Here is a 12,407-nt window from a genome sequence, read left to right on the forward strand (position 1 = left end):
TAACTTGGGTAACTGCCGCCATAATTAAATTAACTGTAGCATCACAAGACTCCCTTATGTAGCCCTTTTATAGCCAAAGCCACCCACCCCCTTTTTTCTAGCCACTGGCAATCACTAACCTTCATCTTTATTTCACTTAATAATACATAAATGGAATCAGAGAGCATATATCCTTTTGAGATGGCTTTTTTCACTCATCACAACTTCCTTGAGATTCATACAGGTGGTATGTATCAGTATCAGTTCATTCCTTTATATTTATGGGTAGCATTCCATGGCATGGATATATCACAGTTTAATCATTCACACAATCAAGGAGACATTTAGGTGGTTTTCAGCTTTTTGGCTAATACCATTAAGGCGTCAGTAAACATTCGTGTACAGAATTTTGTGTGGACTTAAGTTTTCATTTCTTTAGGATAAGTGCTCAAGAGTTTAATTGCTGGGTCATGTGATAAGGCCGTTTCCAGTTTTGAAAGCAAGTGCCAGACTTTTTTCTAGAGTGGTTGTCCCATTTTACATTCTTACCAGCAGTGTATTAGTGATCCACTTTCTCCACATGCATGACAGCATTTGATGGTGTCACTGTCTCATTGTATCCCTTCTGAAGGGTGTTTAGAGTTATCTCGTTGTGGTTTGAATTTGCATTTCCCTAATGACTAATGACTTTGAACATTTTTTTCACATGCTTATTTGCCATCTGCATATCCTCTTCAGTGAAATGTCTGTGTATGTCTTATGTCTACTTTCCAAATGGATTGCTGTTTTTTTAAATGTTCGGTTTTGAGTGTTTTTCAGATGTGTTCTACTTTACTGCTTTTTAAAAATGTTTCATTCTGAACTTATATGCAAAAAGTAGAAGGGAAAACTATAGTGAATCAGTGGATTCAAAGCTGTCAGCTTTCTGCTATTGTTTATTTTAAAAGCAAATTCATTTCACCTCTAAAACATAACCACAAAATCATATCCATAAAGTTAGTAATTTTTTAAACATTATCTAATATCCACAGTGTGTTTATTTTTCCTATATAGAGTTGGTTGGTTCAGATAATCCAGGAAGTGCCTGCATATTGCATTTTGTTAATTGATGATTTATTACTTTATAATATTCTATACCATTCAGTGTGGTCTGGTACATTTTATGAAAGTGTAGAATGGAGACAGAATTACGCAGAGAGATTTCAGAGGACATTAAACATAATGCTTAGATATGTACAAAGGTAAATGGATTCCCTTATTTGAGGAAAGGCTTACTTTTAACCAACTTGTTCTAAAATGTTCTCTGAAGATGGGTACTATAAAGATGGTCATCTAAAGTACAAGCAATCTATACCTCATGGTTGAAGGACATGCACAGGTACTGGCTAGACCTCACACTGTATTGGTTATCCATCACTACAAAAATACTGTTTAAAAAAGTACCTCAAAACTCAGTGACTTAAAACAGTATTTATTTAGCCCATGAGCCTGCAGTCAGTGATTTAGGCTGAACTTGACTGGCCAGTTATGTCTTAGCTAGGCTCACTTCCACGTCTTCCAGTTAGCTGGAGGCTACTGAACTGTGTTCTCATGATGGGAGTAGAGGTGCAAAAGCATGAAGCCTAGTTATATGAGCGTTTTTCAAGCCGTGTATCGTGTTTGCTACTGTCCTGTTACATGTCCAAGTTATATGTTATATGTCCAAGTTGAGGTTCAGAGTATACTTGGTTACATAGCAAAAGGCATGGGTACAGGGAAGGGTGAAGAGTTGCAGGGCATTAATGCAATCATTCCATGACAGATGTTTAAAGAAAAATCCCACTTTGTTAAAGACGTAAGGTAATGATAATAGAGTTGGGGATTTCTTTGAGCGGCAAATATCTTAGATTGAAGGGAATTTGAGACGTAAAAATTGTTGGTACACTAGTTTGTTGGGACTGGATGTCTGTATCAAATTAGAACCTTCTTTCTGATATAATTGGCCACACAGGATGAATACTTATTTTGTGGCCAAAATAAAAACTCTGTATATGTATCATGTACCATTAAAAGAATAGGGATGAAGTAGATTTCCAGGATGATGGTGCTGCTGCGGCTGCTGAGGAGGAGGCATATCAAATCCCAAACCAGGAATGAATCCTAGTGGAAAGACAGGAGCTAAGGGAGAAGGAGTGCCGTGCTTGTATACTAAAAATCAATCGTGCTGCGCAGTATATGTACAAGGCACGTTTTCTCAGTTCTCACAGCTTTGTGAGATAGGTACTAATCCCTACTTCGCAGATGAGGAAGTAGATTCGGGTTAAGTAATAGGGCCAAAATTGCACACCTGGTAGCTGGTTTGGCCATAAGCCAGATCTGTTGGACTCTAAAGCCGTATCTTTGCTTGAAAGAGTATTCACCAATTCATTTTGTAAACTCCTATTTGACTATTTGTTGCTATTTGTTGGCCATTAGAACATACAGATTGCTATATATATATTATATATATAATATATACTATCATAAAAGATACAAGGTGGCGCAAAGGGGGATGGGTCTCTGCTTATGTAAGTGCGGGTGAGATGGGATTGATCTTTAAGAACATGTCACAGAATAGTCTTGAGTTGGAGCTTGTCGAGTGAGTAGACATTCACTAGACAGGCAAGGGAGCTAAGGGATGACATCCCAGGAAGAGGCAACAGTATCTGCAAAGTCAGAGGCAGAAAACAGGATAAATTTGGGAAACAAAATAGAAATACAGATTTTGTTGTGAACTAGGACAACACCAAGAGATGGTTTGAAAAGGTGCAGAGGGCTAGATTGTGGAAGAAAAGGTATTTTATACTTGGAGTCCACTGCCAAAGCGAGGTTGGAAAGTAATAGTTATATCGAGATCAGTTGTATGTATCTTTAACCTTACTGAAGTGAAGACAGGCAGGCTCAAAACATCCTGATGTCCCACGAATTCATTTATGATATGCTTAGAAAGCATTGTTTACTCTTATATGGCCTTAGTTCACTTAAGTCTTCTCTGAACACTGTGAACTTTGATTCTTACTCTGCTTTTTATTCACGATCTTTTCTGTTTTTTTCTAGGCAGAACGTGTTCATGAGTTAAATGAAGAAATTGGTAAATTGTTGGCCAAGGTGGAACAACTAGGAGCTGAAGGGAATGTGGAAGAATCCCAGAAAGTGATGGATGAAGTAGAGAAAGCACGGGCAAAGAAAAGAGAAGCAGAGGTAACTAAATTCTTACTGGTGGTGTATAGAACCTTAGTATCTGTACTTCTTAAAGCACATATATTTGACTGGAAATTATTGCAAAGTTATTACTATTAAAGGGAATTCAAACCATTGTAAAAATATGTAATTAGTCCATGCTATACTAATGGGTTGTGTGTCAGGATTAATGGTTTTTAGAATTTAGAGCCATTGATAATGTTGAAATTTATAACTGGTAAATAAATTAACTACATTAGCTAGTCATACTTAACAGTCTTTACACAGCACAACAGGCACACACATACACTCTGCATGTACCTGGTTACAGTGACACCATATCCCTCAGTCTACTCTATGCAGCGTCAGCATGCTCGCTTCTCTTTCCCCCTCAGTACTGTCTGCTAGTACCTTGGATCCTCCTGTCATTTTTCCTCCACAGCCCAGCTCACAATCTGATCTCCTGCAAACAAAGTCTGTTCTGTTTAGCCTAACTGATGTTTTTTTAGAAAATTGCCTTCAGATGGGATTGTACTCTGTGCTTTTGCAGTCGTCGTCATTGCTTCTGTGTCATACAGCTGGGTTTAATTTGTCATTATAGCATCTTAAAGCGGAAGCTTACTGTGTTTCCCCCAAAATAAGACCTAGCGGACAATCAACTCTAATGCATCTTTTGGAGCAAAAATTAATATAAAACCCGGTCTTATTTTACTATAAGACTGGTCTTATATAATAAGATGGGGGGGCATGCTATACAGTAATGTAATTCCTGGAAAGCAAAGTTATAAAACAGTAAGAAAAGTAACACATTACTAATTCTATATTAAATAGCCCCTTACGCCTGTGTAAGGAGAGGCTGTCCACTCGGGACCAGCCTGCACACGATGATCCACACAATGAATGCGTAGGCGATGGTGATCATGGCGCAGGAACGTCTCCTACGGTTCTTGCTGCACGTTAATTAGGTTTCCACGCAGACACACAAACGCAGATAAGTTTATTAACTGTGGGGCATGAAGATTATTTACTGTTCATTAAGTGGAAGTGGCTCGTCACCAAGGTCTTCATCCTTGTCATCCTCATGTTGAGGAGGCTGAGGAGGGACTGGTCTTGCTGACTCGGGGGTGGCAGGGGCAGTGGAAGGGGGTGCAGAAGGCTGGCAAACTGGGGGCAACTGTGGAATCACACCATAGTTTCTGTCGGTCTGTTTTGCTTTTTCATTTCTCTAAAGGTTTCTGTAAGGTACCAGTCCTTCTCCCGCTGTTTGTTTTAGTTTCAGTGCCCGTGTCATAGAAGGGTCCGTGGTGTAAAAGAAGTCAAAAGCAGTCTTGAGTAATGGGCCCCTTTCTGCCCGGTGTCTGATGTCAGTTTGTGTTCTGACACTGCTCCTCCTGTGTCCTCCTCCTCGTCTGGCACTGGTCCAGAAGCGCTCATCTCCATCAAGTCTTCTTGTTAATGCCTCGGGTGTGATGTCTGTTAGCTCTTGAATTCTCCGAGATCCTTATCTTGAAACCCTTCACCTCACATTTTTTGTCACGTCCCCAATCTCTGTGGTGATTTCCTTTATCGGCTCCGTGGTGAATCCTGTGAAGTCATGCGCTGCATCTGGACAGTTTTCTCCAGCAGGAATTGCTCGTTTCGGGCTTGATGGCTAGAACGGCCTTTTCTGTAACCACAGTGGCATCTTCAGCGGTATAATCCTAGACTTCCATGATGTTCGATGGGGTTCTTTGCCCTCGTGTTGACAATCCTTTCCATAGAGCGCTGTGTGTAATGAGCCTTCAAGGTCCTTGTGACCCCCGATCTAGAGGCTAAATTAAGGCACTGTGTTTGGGGGCAAGTAAACCCCTGGTCCTGTCAGTGTTGAACTCATGGGGTCTGGGTGGCCACAGGCACTGTCCAAGCGCAAAGAACGTTAAAAGGCAGTCAGTCCCTCACTAGCAGGGGACTTCTTGACGTCAGAGCATTGATGGAACCAATCCAGACAAAAGTTCTTGTCGTCCAGGCCGTCCTGTTGTACAACCAGAAGACTAGCAGCTGGTGTTTGTCTTCTCCCTTCGAGGCGCAGGGTCAGCAGCTTGATAGATAGGGGCGGTCCTCATCAGATACCTGACTGCATTTGCACAAATTTCCAATATATTTTAAATCTGCATATAAATGGACCCACGCAGTTCAAACCCGTTTTTCAAGAATCAGATGTACATAGTAGCTTAGTATCTTTAGCTTATTATGTATTATCAGTTGATTTTTACTAAAGACAGTGCATTAAAAAATTTACTTGGTCGTTATAGATTGTGTTTAGCTGCACATAGTAGAAAACTTATAATGGCTTAACCACAGAAGGGTTTTGTTTTTCTCTTTTAATAAATACTCGGGGTTAGGGAGGTTAGGCTGGTGCGGCAGCTCCATGATGACTTCTGGCATACAAGCTTCTCTAGCTTTATGTTCAGCCATGCTTAGCTATATGGATTCATCTTTATGCTCATCAATTGGCAGTAGCAATATGGCTACTAAGCCTGAAGCCTTTTCTCTACGTGTAAGTAGAAAGAGGAGGATTAACAAGGCACAAAAATTTAGTCGATTTGCCTTTGGGTGTCATACATTTGTGTTTTCCTTTTTTAAATTGTTTTATTTTGAAGTATTTTTGAAAAGTAAAATAGTATAAAGAATCCCACATATCTATCCTTCACCCACACTCCCCAAGTGTTAACATTTTACTACATTTCCTTTAGGGTTCTCATGTGTGTGTCTTTAAACTATTTGACAGTAAGTTGCAGATAGATGATGCCTCCTTATCCCTAAATGCTTCAATGTGTATTTCCTAAAACAAGGATATTTTGTTACATAATCACAGTACAATTATCTGAATCAAGAAATAACATTGCTACAGTACTATTAATCAATCTGAAGACTTTATTCAAATTTTGTCAGTTATTTCAATAATGTTCTTTATAAAAGAAAGAAAATTTCCTTTAAGATCCAGTCCAGGATCATGTGTTGCATTTAGTTGTATCTCTCCATTCTCCTTTAATCTAGAATCTCAATCTTTGTCTGACGTGATCTTGACAGTTTTGAAATGAGTAGGCCAGTTATTTTGTAAAGTGTCCTTCAGTTAGGTTTGTCTAATTTTTTTCCCGGTTAGATTTTGACAAAAGTGCCATTAAAGCAATGTTACATCCTAGCAGAAGGCACATGTTAGTGATTTGTCCCATTTCTGGTGATGTTGCCTAATTTTCCACTATGAAGTTGCTGTGTTAATAAGAATCTTGGTTTTGACACTTTTGAAACTGTAAATATTCTGTTTCTCATCACTTTTTGATTCACAGGTTCTAGCATCCCTTGGTGATTTTTGTCTGAATCTATTGCCTCCCCTTTAAAGAGCTTTTCTATAGATTCTGTCCAGGAATGCCCACTTGTATCTCCTTAGCCAAAGCTACTCAGAAGCGTGGAAATGTAATGTTTTTAGCTGTGTATGCTACTGCCTCAAATTAAAACAGGAATTCTGTCAGGAAAAAGGGGTATGGTGGGTACACAAACTCACTAATATTATTTCATTAATAAACTTTAACTAAAATGGTTGAGTACAATACTTCTAAATCTCAGCAAGGCACCTTCATCTCTTGTCTTACAGAACTACTCCTTTTAGTAGGAAGCTTATTATTTGTATGAGCTGTCCGCATTTCCAGAGGAGGGGAAATGATCTGTGGGAAAGATGGCAATGGAAGGGAGCTATAGCAACATGGGAAACATGCATTCCTTCTCTGCAAGCATGGCGACTTTACTTCTTTGATCCTTCACTGATGTACAATTGAGGGGTTGCCGCTTCTCTTTTTCTTTTAAACAAAAATTATAGAAAGCAGAACATTGAGAAAATCTTTAGGAAGTCATGCTCTGTATCATGGTGGAATTGTTATGGTAGTTCTTGGCAAAAGATATTTGAGGCTCTGATATTTTATCTCCCGTGGAGCAGTCCTGAAGACAGAAGATGAGGGTAATGGGAAATCTATAATTTGCATGACAAAATAGCCATGCTTTAGTGTATTCATGAGAAAATATTTTTGGTGTAAACATAGTATATTTTCTTTAATTATATGACTTTCAGTGAGGTTTACATGAACATTGTTTTTCTCACTTTTGTTTAGGAAGTTTATCGGAATTCTATGCCAGCTTCCAGTTTCCAACAGCAGAAACTCCGAGTCTGTGAAGTCTGCTCTGCATATTTAGGTCTTCATGATAATGATAGGCGACTGGCTGATCATTTTGGGGGTAAACTGCACCTGGGATTTATTGAAATAAGAGAGAAGCTTGAAGAATTAAAGGTACATTGGTAAATTAATATCCCTCACTTTATCCAACTTAGCCACTCATGCTTTTGATCTGTATTGTCTTTTTGTATAGTATTCTTGACTGTGATTCTCTTAACAATTCATGTTAAGTAGTGTAGGATTTTAATGGCAATGATAGCTGGCTTAATGGATATCTAAGAAACAGACCTTTAAATACTTAACCCCTTTATCGTGGAGGCAGTAATTTGTGTTGGATATGTTAAATTAGGAATCTTGCAAACTGAGTTGTAAACTAATTCTTTTCCACAGAGTCCCCTAAACTTTTTATCTTTTTCTGTGACATTAATAATATAGTACTTTAAAGGAAGATTGAGAAAAATGAGTCCAATATTTATTTGAAATATTTTGCAGTTATTCACTAAATAGCAAGCTTGTATGACTTACAGTTTTATTTTGCATTTCTGCCCCCATTTCAGAAGGATTTAGAATGAAACCTATTTTAAAAAAGGACAGTCACTGTCACTTAAATATGTAGGCTGTTGTGAGAAAGGCAGCACAGTTCTTACTCATCTGCTGAGTGCTTTTGAGAAGAGAAAAGCAAACAAAAAAAGGTATTTCTGAGGAGGCATACACAAGCAGAGTCAGTGGATATTGTAGTTAACAGTGAGTTCTCAGTATTCTGAGTAGCTAGAATGATCTTCAGGTAAGTATTTTTAAATAACTTTTACTACAGCAAATGGTTATTGGACTCTTAAGTTAAAACTCAAAAAAGGTACCTTTTTGGGCGTCTTTGCAAATATAAACCTAGCAACAAAACTGTTGATGTTTTACTAGTGTTTTTAAAAGCAACATCAGGATGATAATTGGAAGTGGCAGAAAATATTTCTATATTGGAAATCATAGAGCATGGGAATTTGTAGTGATATGTAACGGTTGATTTCTTATAAAAATACAAAATAATACTAGAAAACATTCAGAGGAGAAAAATCTTGCAGAAGTGATTTAAAAATATTAAAAAGTCATAGGTAATGAAATTTTTAAAATGTTCCCCAAAAGGGAAAAAGATTTTGAAAACCAGACTCATAAGCCTAATGATTACAACTGTCAAAACTTCAAATTGAATTGTTCGTAAATAGATTTTAATGTTACTGGTGCAATATGGGAAACCAGATATGGTAAAGTTTAGGATAATGCTCACTAAGAATAGGCCCAGTAAATAATGCTCCTCATTTATATTATTTAAACTGTCATTGTTTTTGAAGAGAGTTGTAGCTGAGAAGCAGGAGAAAAGAAACCAAGAACGCCTGAAGAGAAGAGAAGAAAGGGAGAGAGAAGAAAGGGAGAAGCTGAGGAGGTATGGAGTAATGAGTTGAATAGTCCACTTATCTGAAGTTGAATATCCCTTGGTTCTAAAAAGAGATGTGATAGGCACAAGATGTTAAAAAATCTGGACATGGGAAATTTTTGTTTACTCTTTAAAATGTTACCATGCCAAACAATGTTTATACAAGTAAGTTAGCTTGTGGCCATGGAAGTCCAGGTGATTTCCTTCAGAATGTATGGAAGAGGTAATAAAGAGTGCTTTACATCTTTGTTTTGTGAGATAAATAACAAACCCTTTTCTAGCCCTCTGATTTTCATAGCGGGCTATATTTGGACCAGGTTGGCATAGAACTGTATTTTTATGGTATATGTTATACTTGATAAAGGGTTTGATTATTTTATATTGTATTTCCATTCTATACTTCTTCAATTCTAGGATCTATAAACTATTAAAAATTTTATTAATTTAATAATAGATAAATGTACATAATTATTTTATATTGCTATTCACTAGTTGATAGAATCCTATAAATCTTCATATTTAGAATGTTTGAATGTTCTGAGTGACATTTACCCATTGGCAACAAATTGCATGGCTATGTGATGGCCACATTCTTTGTACCTTATGTTCATATCTTTAACAACATTAAGATGGACAGGTATGCCACACAAGATTTACCTATACTAATTTCTAGTGTTTCCTTAATTGTATCTCTGAAATTTAAATAACTTCTCTTTAGCAGATGTTGTGCCTAAGCTAATCAAAACCCTTTATAATATGTGATAGGTCATGCCCAACTTCCTCCAAGCTTTGAGCATTATATAGTCAGTCTATTCTGAGATGTTTAAACTGACTTCTTTTGTGTTTCATGACTTATAGCAGGTAATTTTTTTGCACTGAAATGACAAAATGAAACAAAGCTGTATGTGGACATCTTCCTTTTTAGGAGAATTGCGGTTATTCTGTTTGTTCATTTGCCGTAAATTTTACCTCACAGTTTTATCTCTGTTCTGTTTTGTGTATACTAAGATTCTATGGTAATATTGCCCAGTATTGTAATATTTAAGACAGTGTAAATGGCATTGGAAATCTCAGCTTAAAGTTAAAATTTAATTGAAATGAGTCAAATTAGAATAAAAAGTCTTTGCCAAACTACATTTTCACAACTGTAGATGTCATTAGTCCTTTGTTACCATCTGGCAAATTTCTTTCAACATTGATTATAAAATGTAATGTATTTCAGAAATGATTTTTTTAAAAATATTTTAAATTTACCTGTAACTTGAGGAAATATTGTAACTAAGTATGGAAGACGAAATTACAAATGAGTTAAAAATTAGACAAGATGGGATTCCACCTATGGTAGTGAAAAAGGTAATGATAAAAATTACTGTCACTGAGTGCTTAATATGTGCCATAATACACTGAGCGAAGGATTTACTATATTAGTTCATCTAATCCTTACCGTTCCCCTGTAAAATTTACATTACTATCCCTTTTTTTTTTAAACAAATGACAAGCTAAGCTGAGGGAAGATAATACAATCTACCTAGGTCACAGATATTAGTGGAGGAACCAGTTAAAACATACTTCAGGCTGAGCCCACAGCCATGCTATATGTTCTCCACACAAAAAAAGCCCTGTGACTTCCTAGTAACCATAATATTAGCTATTACTATTTATTGAGTGTTAATTGTGTGCAGGAAATATGAAGAGTATTTATATAAGAGTGTCATGTGTTGTGTTAAGAAACATGTTGTAAGATAGAACTGGGTGTTCTAGGGATTATAGTATGAAGTTGTCGATCCAAAGTGTGTGCATCTCAATTCCTAGAAATTTTACTCTGTTCCCAGAGGGAAAGAAAGAATGACAGACATATACATAACAAAGAATTTTTTCCAAGCTGGGAAGTGGTTTCTGGAGAATTAGTGAGTTGTAATGTACTGTTTCTCAGTCTTCTAAAAGCATATTCTTTTTTAAGAGCTAGGTATCCTAGTTAAGGGAGCTCATATGCCAAGGTGGGGAAGTCTGTAGAATTTGTGGTGCATTTAGGAAAAATTTGTGTGCCTTATATTTATAATACGTGCCTTATATTTAAACATTAATATAAAAAATAGGTATCAGAAGAATTGAATTTTAACAGCACATTGTACCCATTCTCACTTATTTATTCTAAAAATAGATTTTTTTCCCCCCTTAGGTCTCGATCACATAGCAAGAATCCCAAAAGGTAGGTGTTATACAAGTATTAACTAGTGAAGCTGTGTTTTTCAAAGGTCGTTTTTGTAGACTAAATATCTTTATAAAATGAATGAGAATTAATGGATTAGTACTCTTCTTTTGTAGTTCAGATTTGAGCATTGTCATTTGAAAAGAAATTGGTTAGCAGATATGCATGAACTATAGTTTAGCTGTAATTTTACTCTGATAAAGAGTAAAATTATACAGCGCCCTGGAATTAGAAGGAAAGCTAAAAATATTTCAGAATATTTCTTTAAAATCTTTTTTAGAAGCTCACTGTAAATATGTGACGAGATTTTTAAAAATCACTTTGGGTGGTGCATCTAAGAAACACATTCTAAGAGTTTGTACCTGTTGAGAATAAGGAGGTTGAATGGTGGCATACATTTTTGAATGAGGGCTCCATGGTGGACTGTTAGGGAAACTAAAATGTTTAGTTTATGTCCCGATCTTGATATTATATGAGTTTATTACTTATCTCTTTATAAGTTATAAAGCTTTTTGATCACAAAATCTTCAAAGGGGTCATTTATAGCTTTAAAGAGTAAGAAAAGATAATGCTTTCTTTTGATCTTTGCCTTTAATATTTGGGGGATTTTTAACATCTTTTTTTATAGTTTATACTAGCAACTGGTAATTTTTTTTTCTCTATCTAAGGTGGGAAAACATGGTGTGCTTCATGTTGATTCTTCACTTGCCATTCTCATTCTTATGATTAAGCCTTTCTCATGAATTTATTCCCACCTAGAATGCCCTTTCTCATTCTTTTTCAAATCTTACCATTCCTCTTATGTAAATCACATCATTTTGAAACTTCTGAGTATACTTAACTCTAAAGAGTAACTATTTCACAAGAACTTTGCCCTGTAAACTAAAGCATTTGTCCTTCTGAAAAACCTTATATTTCTGTTAGATGCCCATTTCTGTTAGATGCCTGCCCCTTAGTGCTTTTCAGAATCTTTCAATGGTTTTTCTGCTTAAAACACTAAAAAAAAATCTAAGATATTAGTAAATATGTTCAGTTGTGTTAGCAAATTTATATTGTTGTTGAGTTTCTCAAATCTAGAAAGAGAAGTAGAAACATTAAGTGGTGACACTTCTTATTTACTGGTTGATTACTGCAGTCTGGTCCCTTTGTTGACAAAGGTGTTTAAAATATTTGTACATAGAATCTATTTAGATATTCAACCCAGAAATTTAATTTTTGTCACTTCTTGGTGTTACGATAGCCTCTTAACTGGTCTCATAATTTCTGTGCTTACCCACTCCCCTTCTTCACCTCAGTCTGTTTTTCATTACATCAATCAGAATGAGATTTTTAAAAATTGAAATAAATCATGTCAGCCCTTCCAGAGGTATTCCATTTCAGTCATAGAAGC

General features: G+C 36.3%; 1 protein-coding gene across 1 annotated transcript in view; it reads left to right on the plus strand.

Annotated features, from left to right (window-relative positions):
• Positions 1-12,407, plus strand: part of LOC308492946 (putative RNA-binding protein Luc7-like 2) — a 63,284-nt gene that overhangs the window by 33,937 nt on the left and 16,940 nt on the right. The window contains 4 exon segments of the mRNA XM_081038477.1: positions 3,055-3,198; positions 7,320-7,496; positions 8,726-8,817; positions 10,988-11,017. Coding sequence (XP_080894603.1) covers positions 3,055-3,198; positions 7,320-7,496; positions 8,726-8,817; positions 10,988-11,017 — 443 coding nt within the window.

This window comes from Rhinolophus hipposideros (assembly GCF_964194185.1).
Source record: "Rhinolophus hipposideros genome assembly, chromosome: 25".
Classification (NCBI taxonomy): Eukaryota; Metazoa; Chordata; class Mammalia; order Chiroptera; family Rhinolophidae; genus Rhinolophus; species Rhinolophus hipposideros.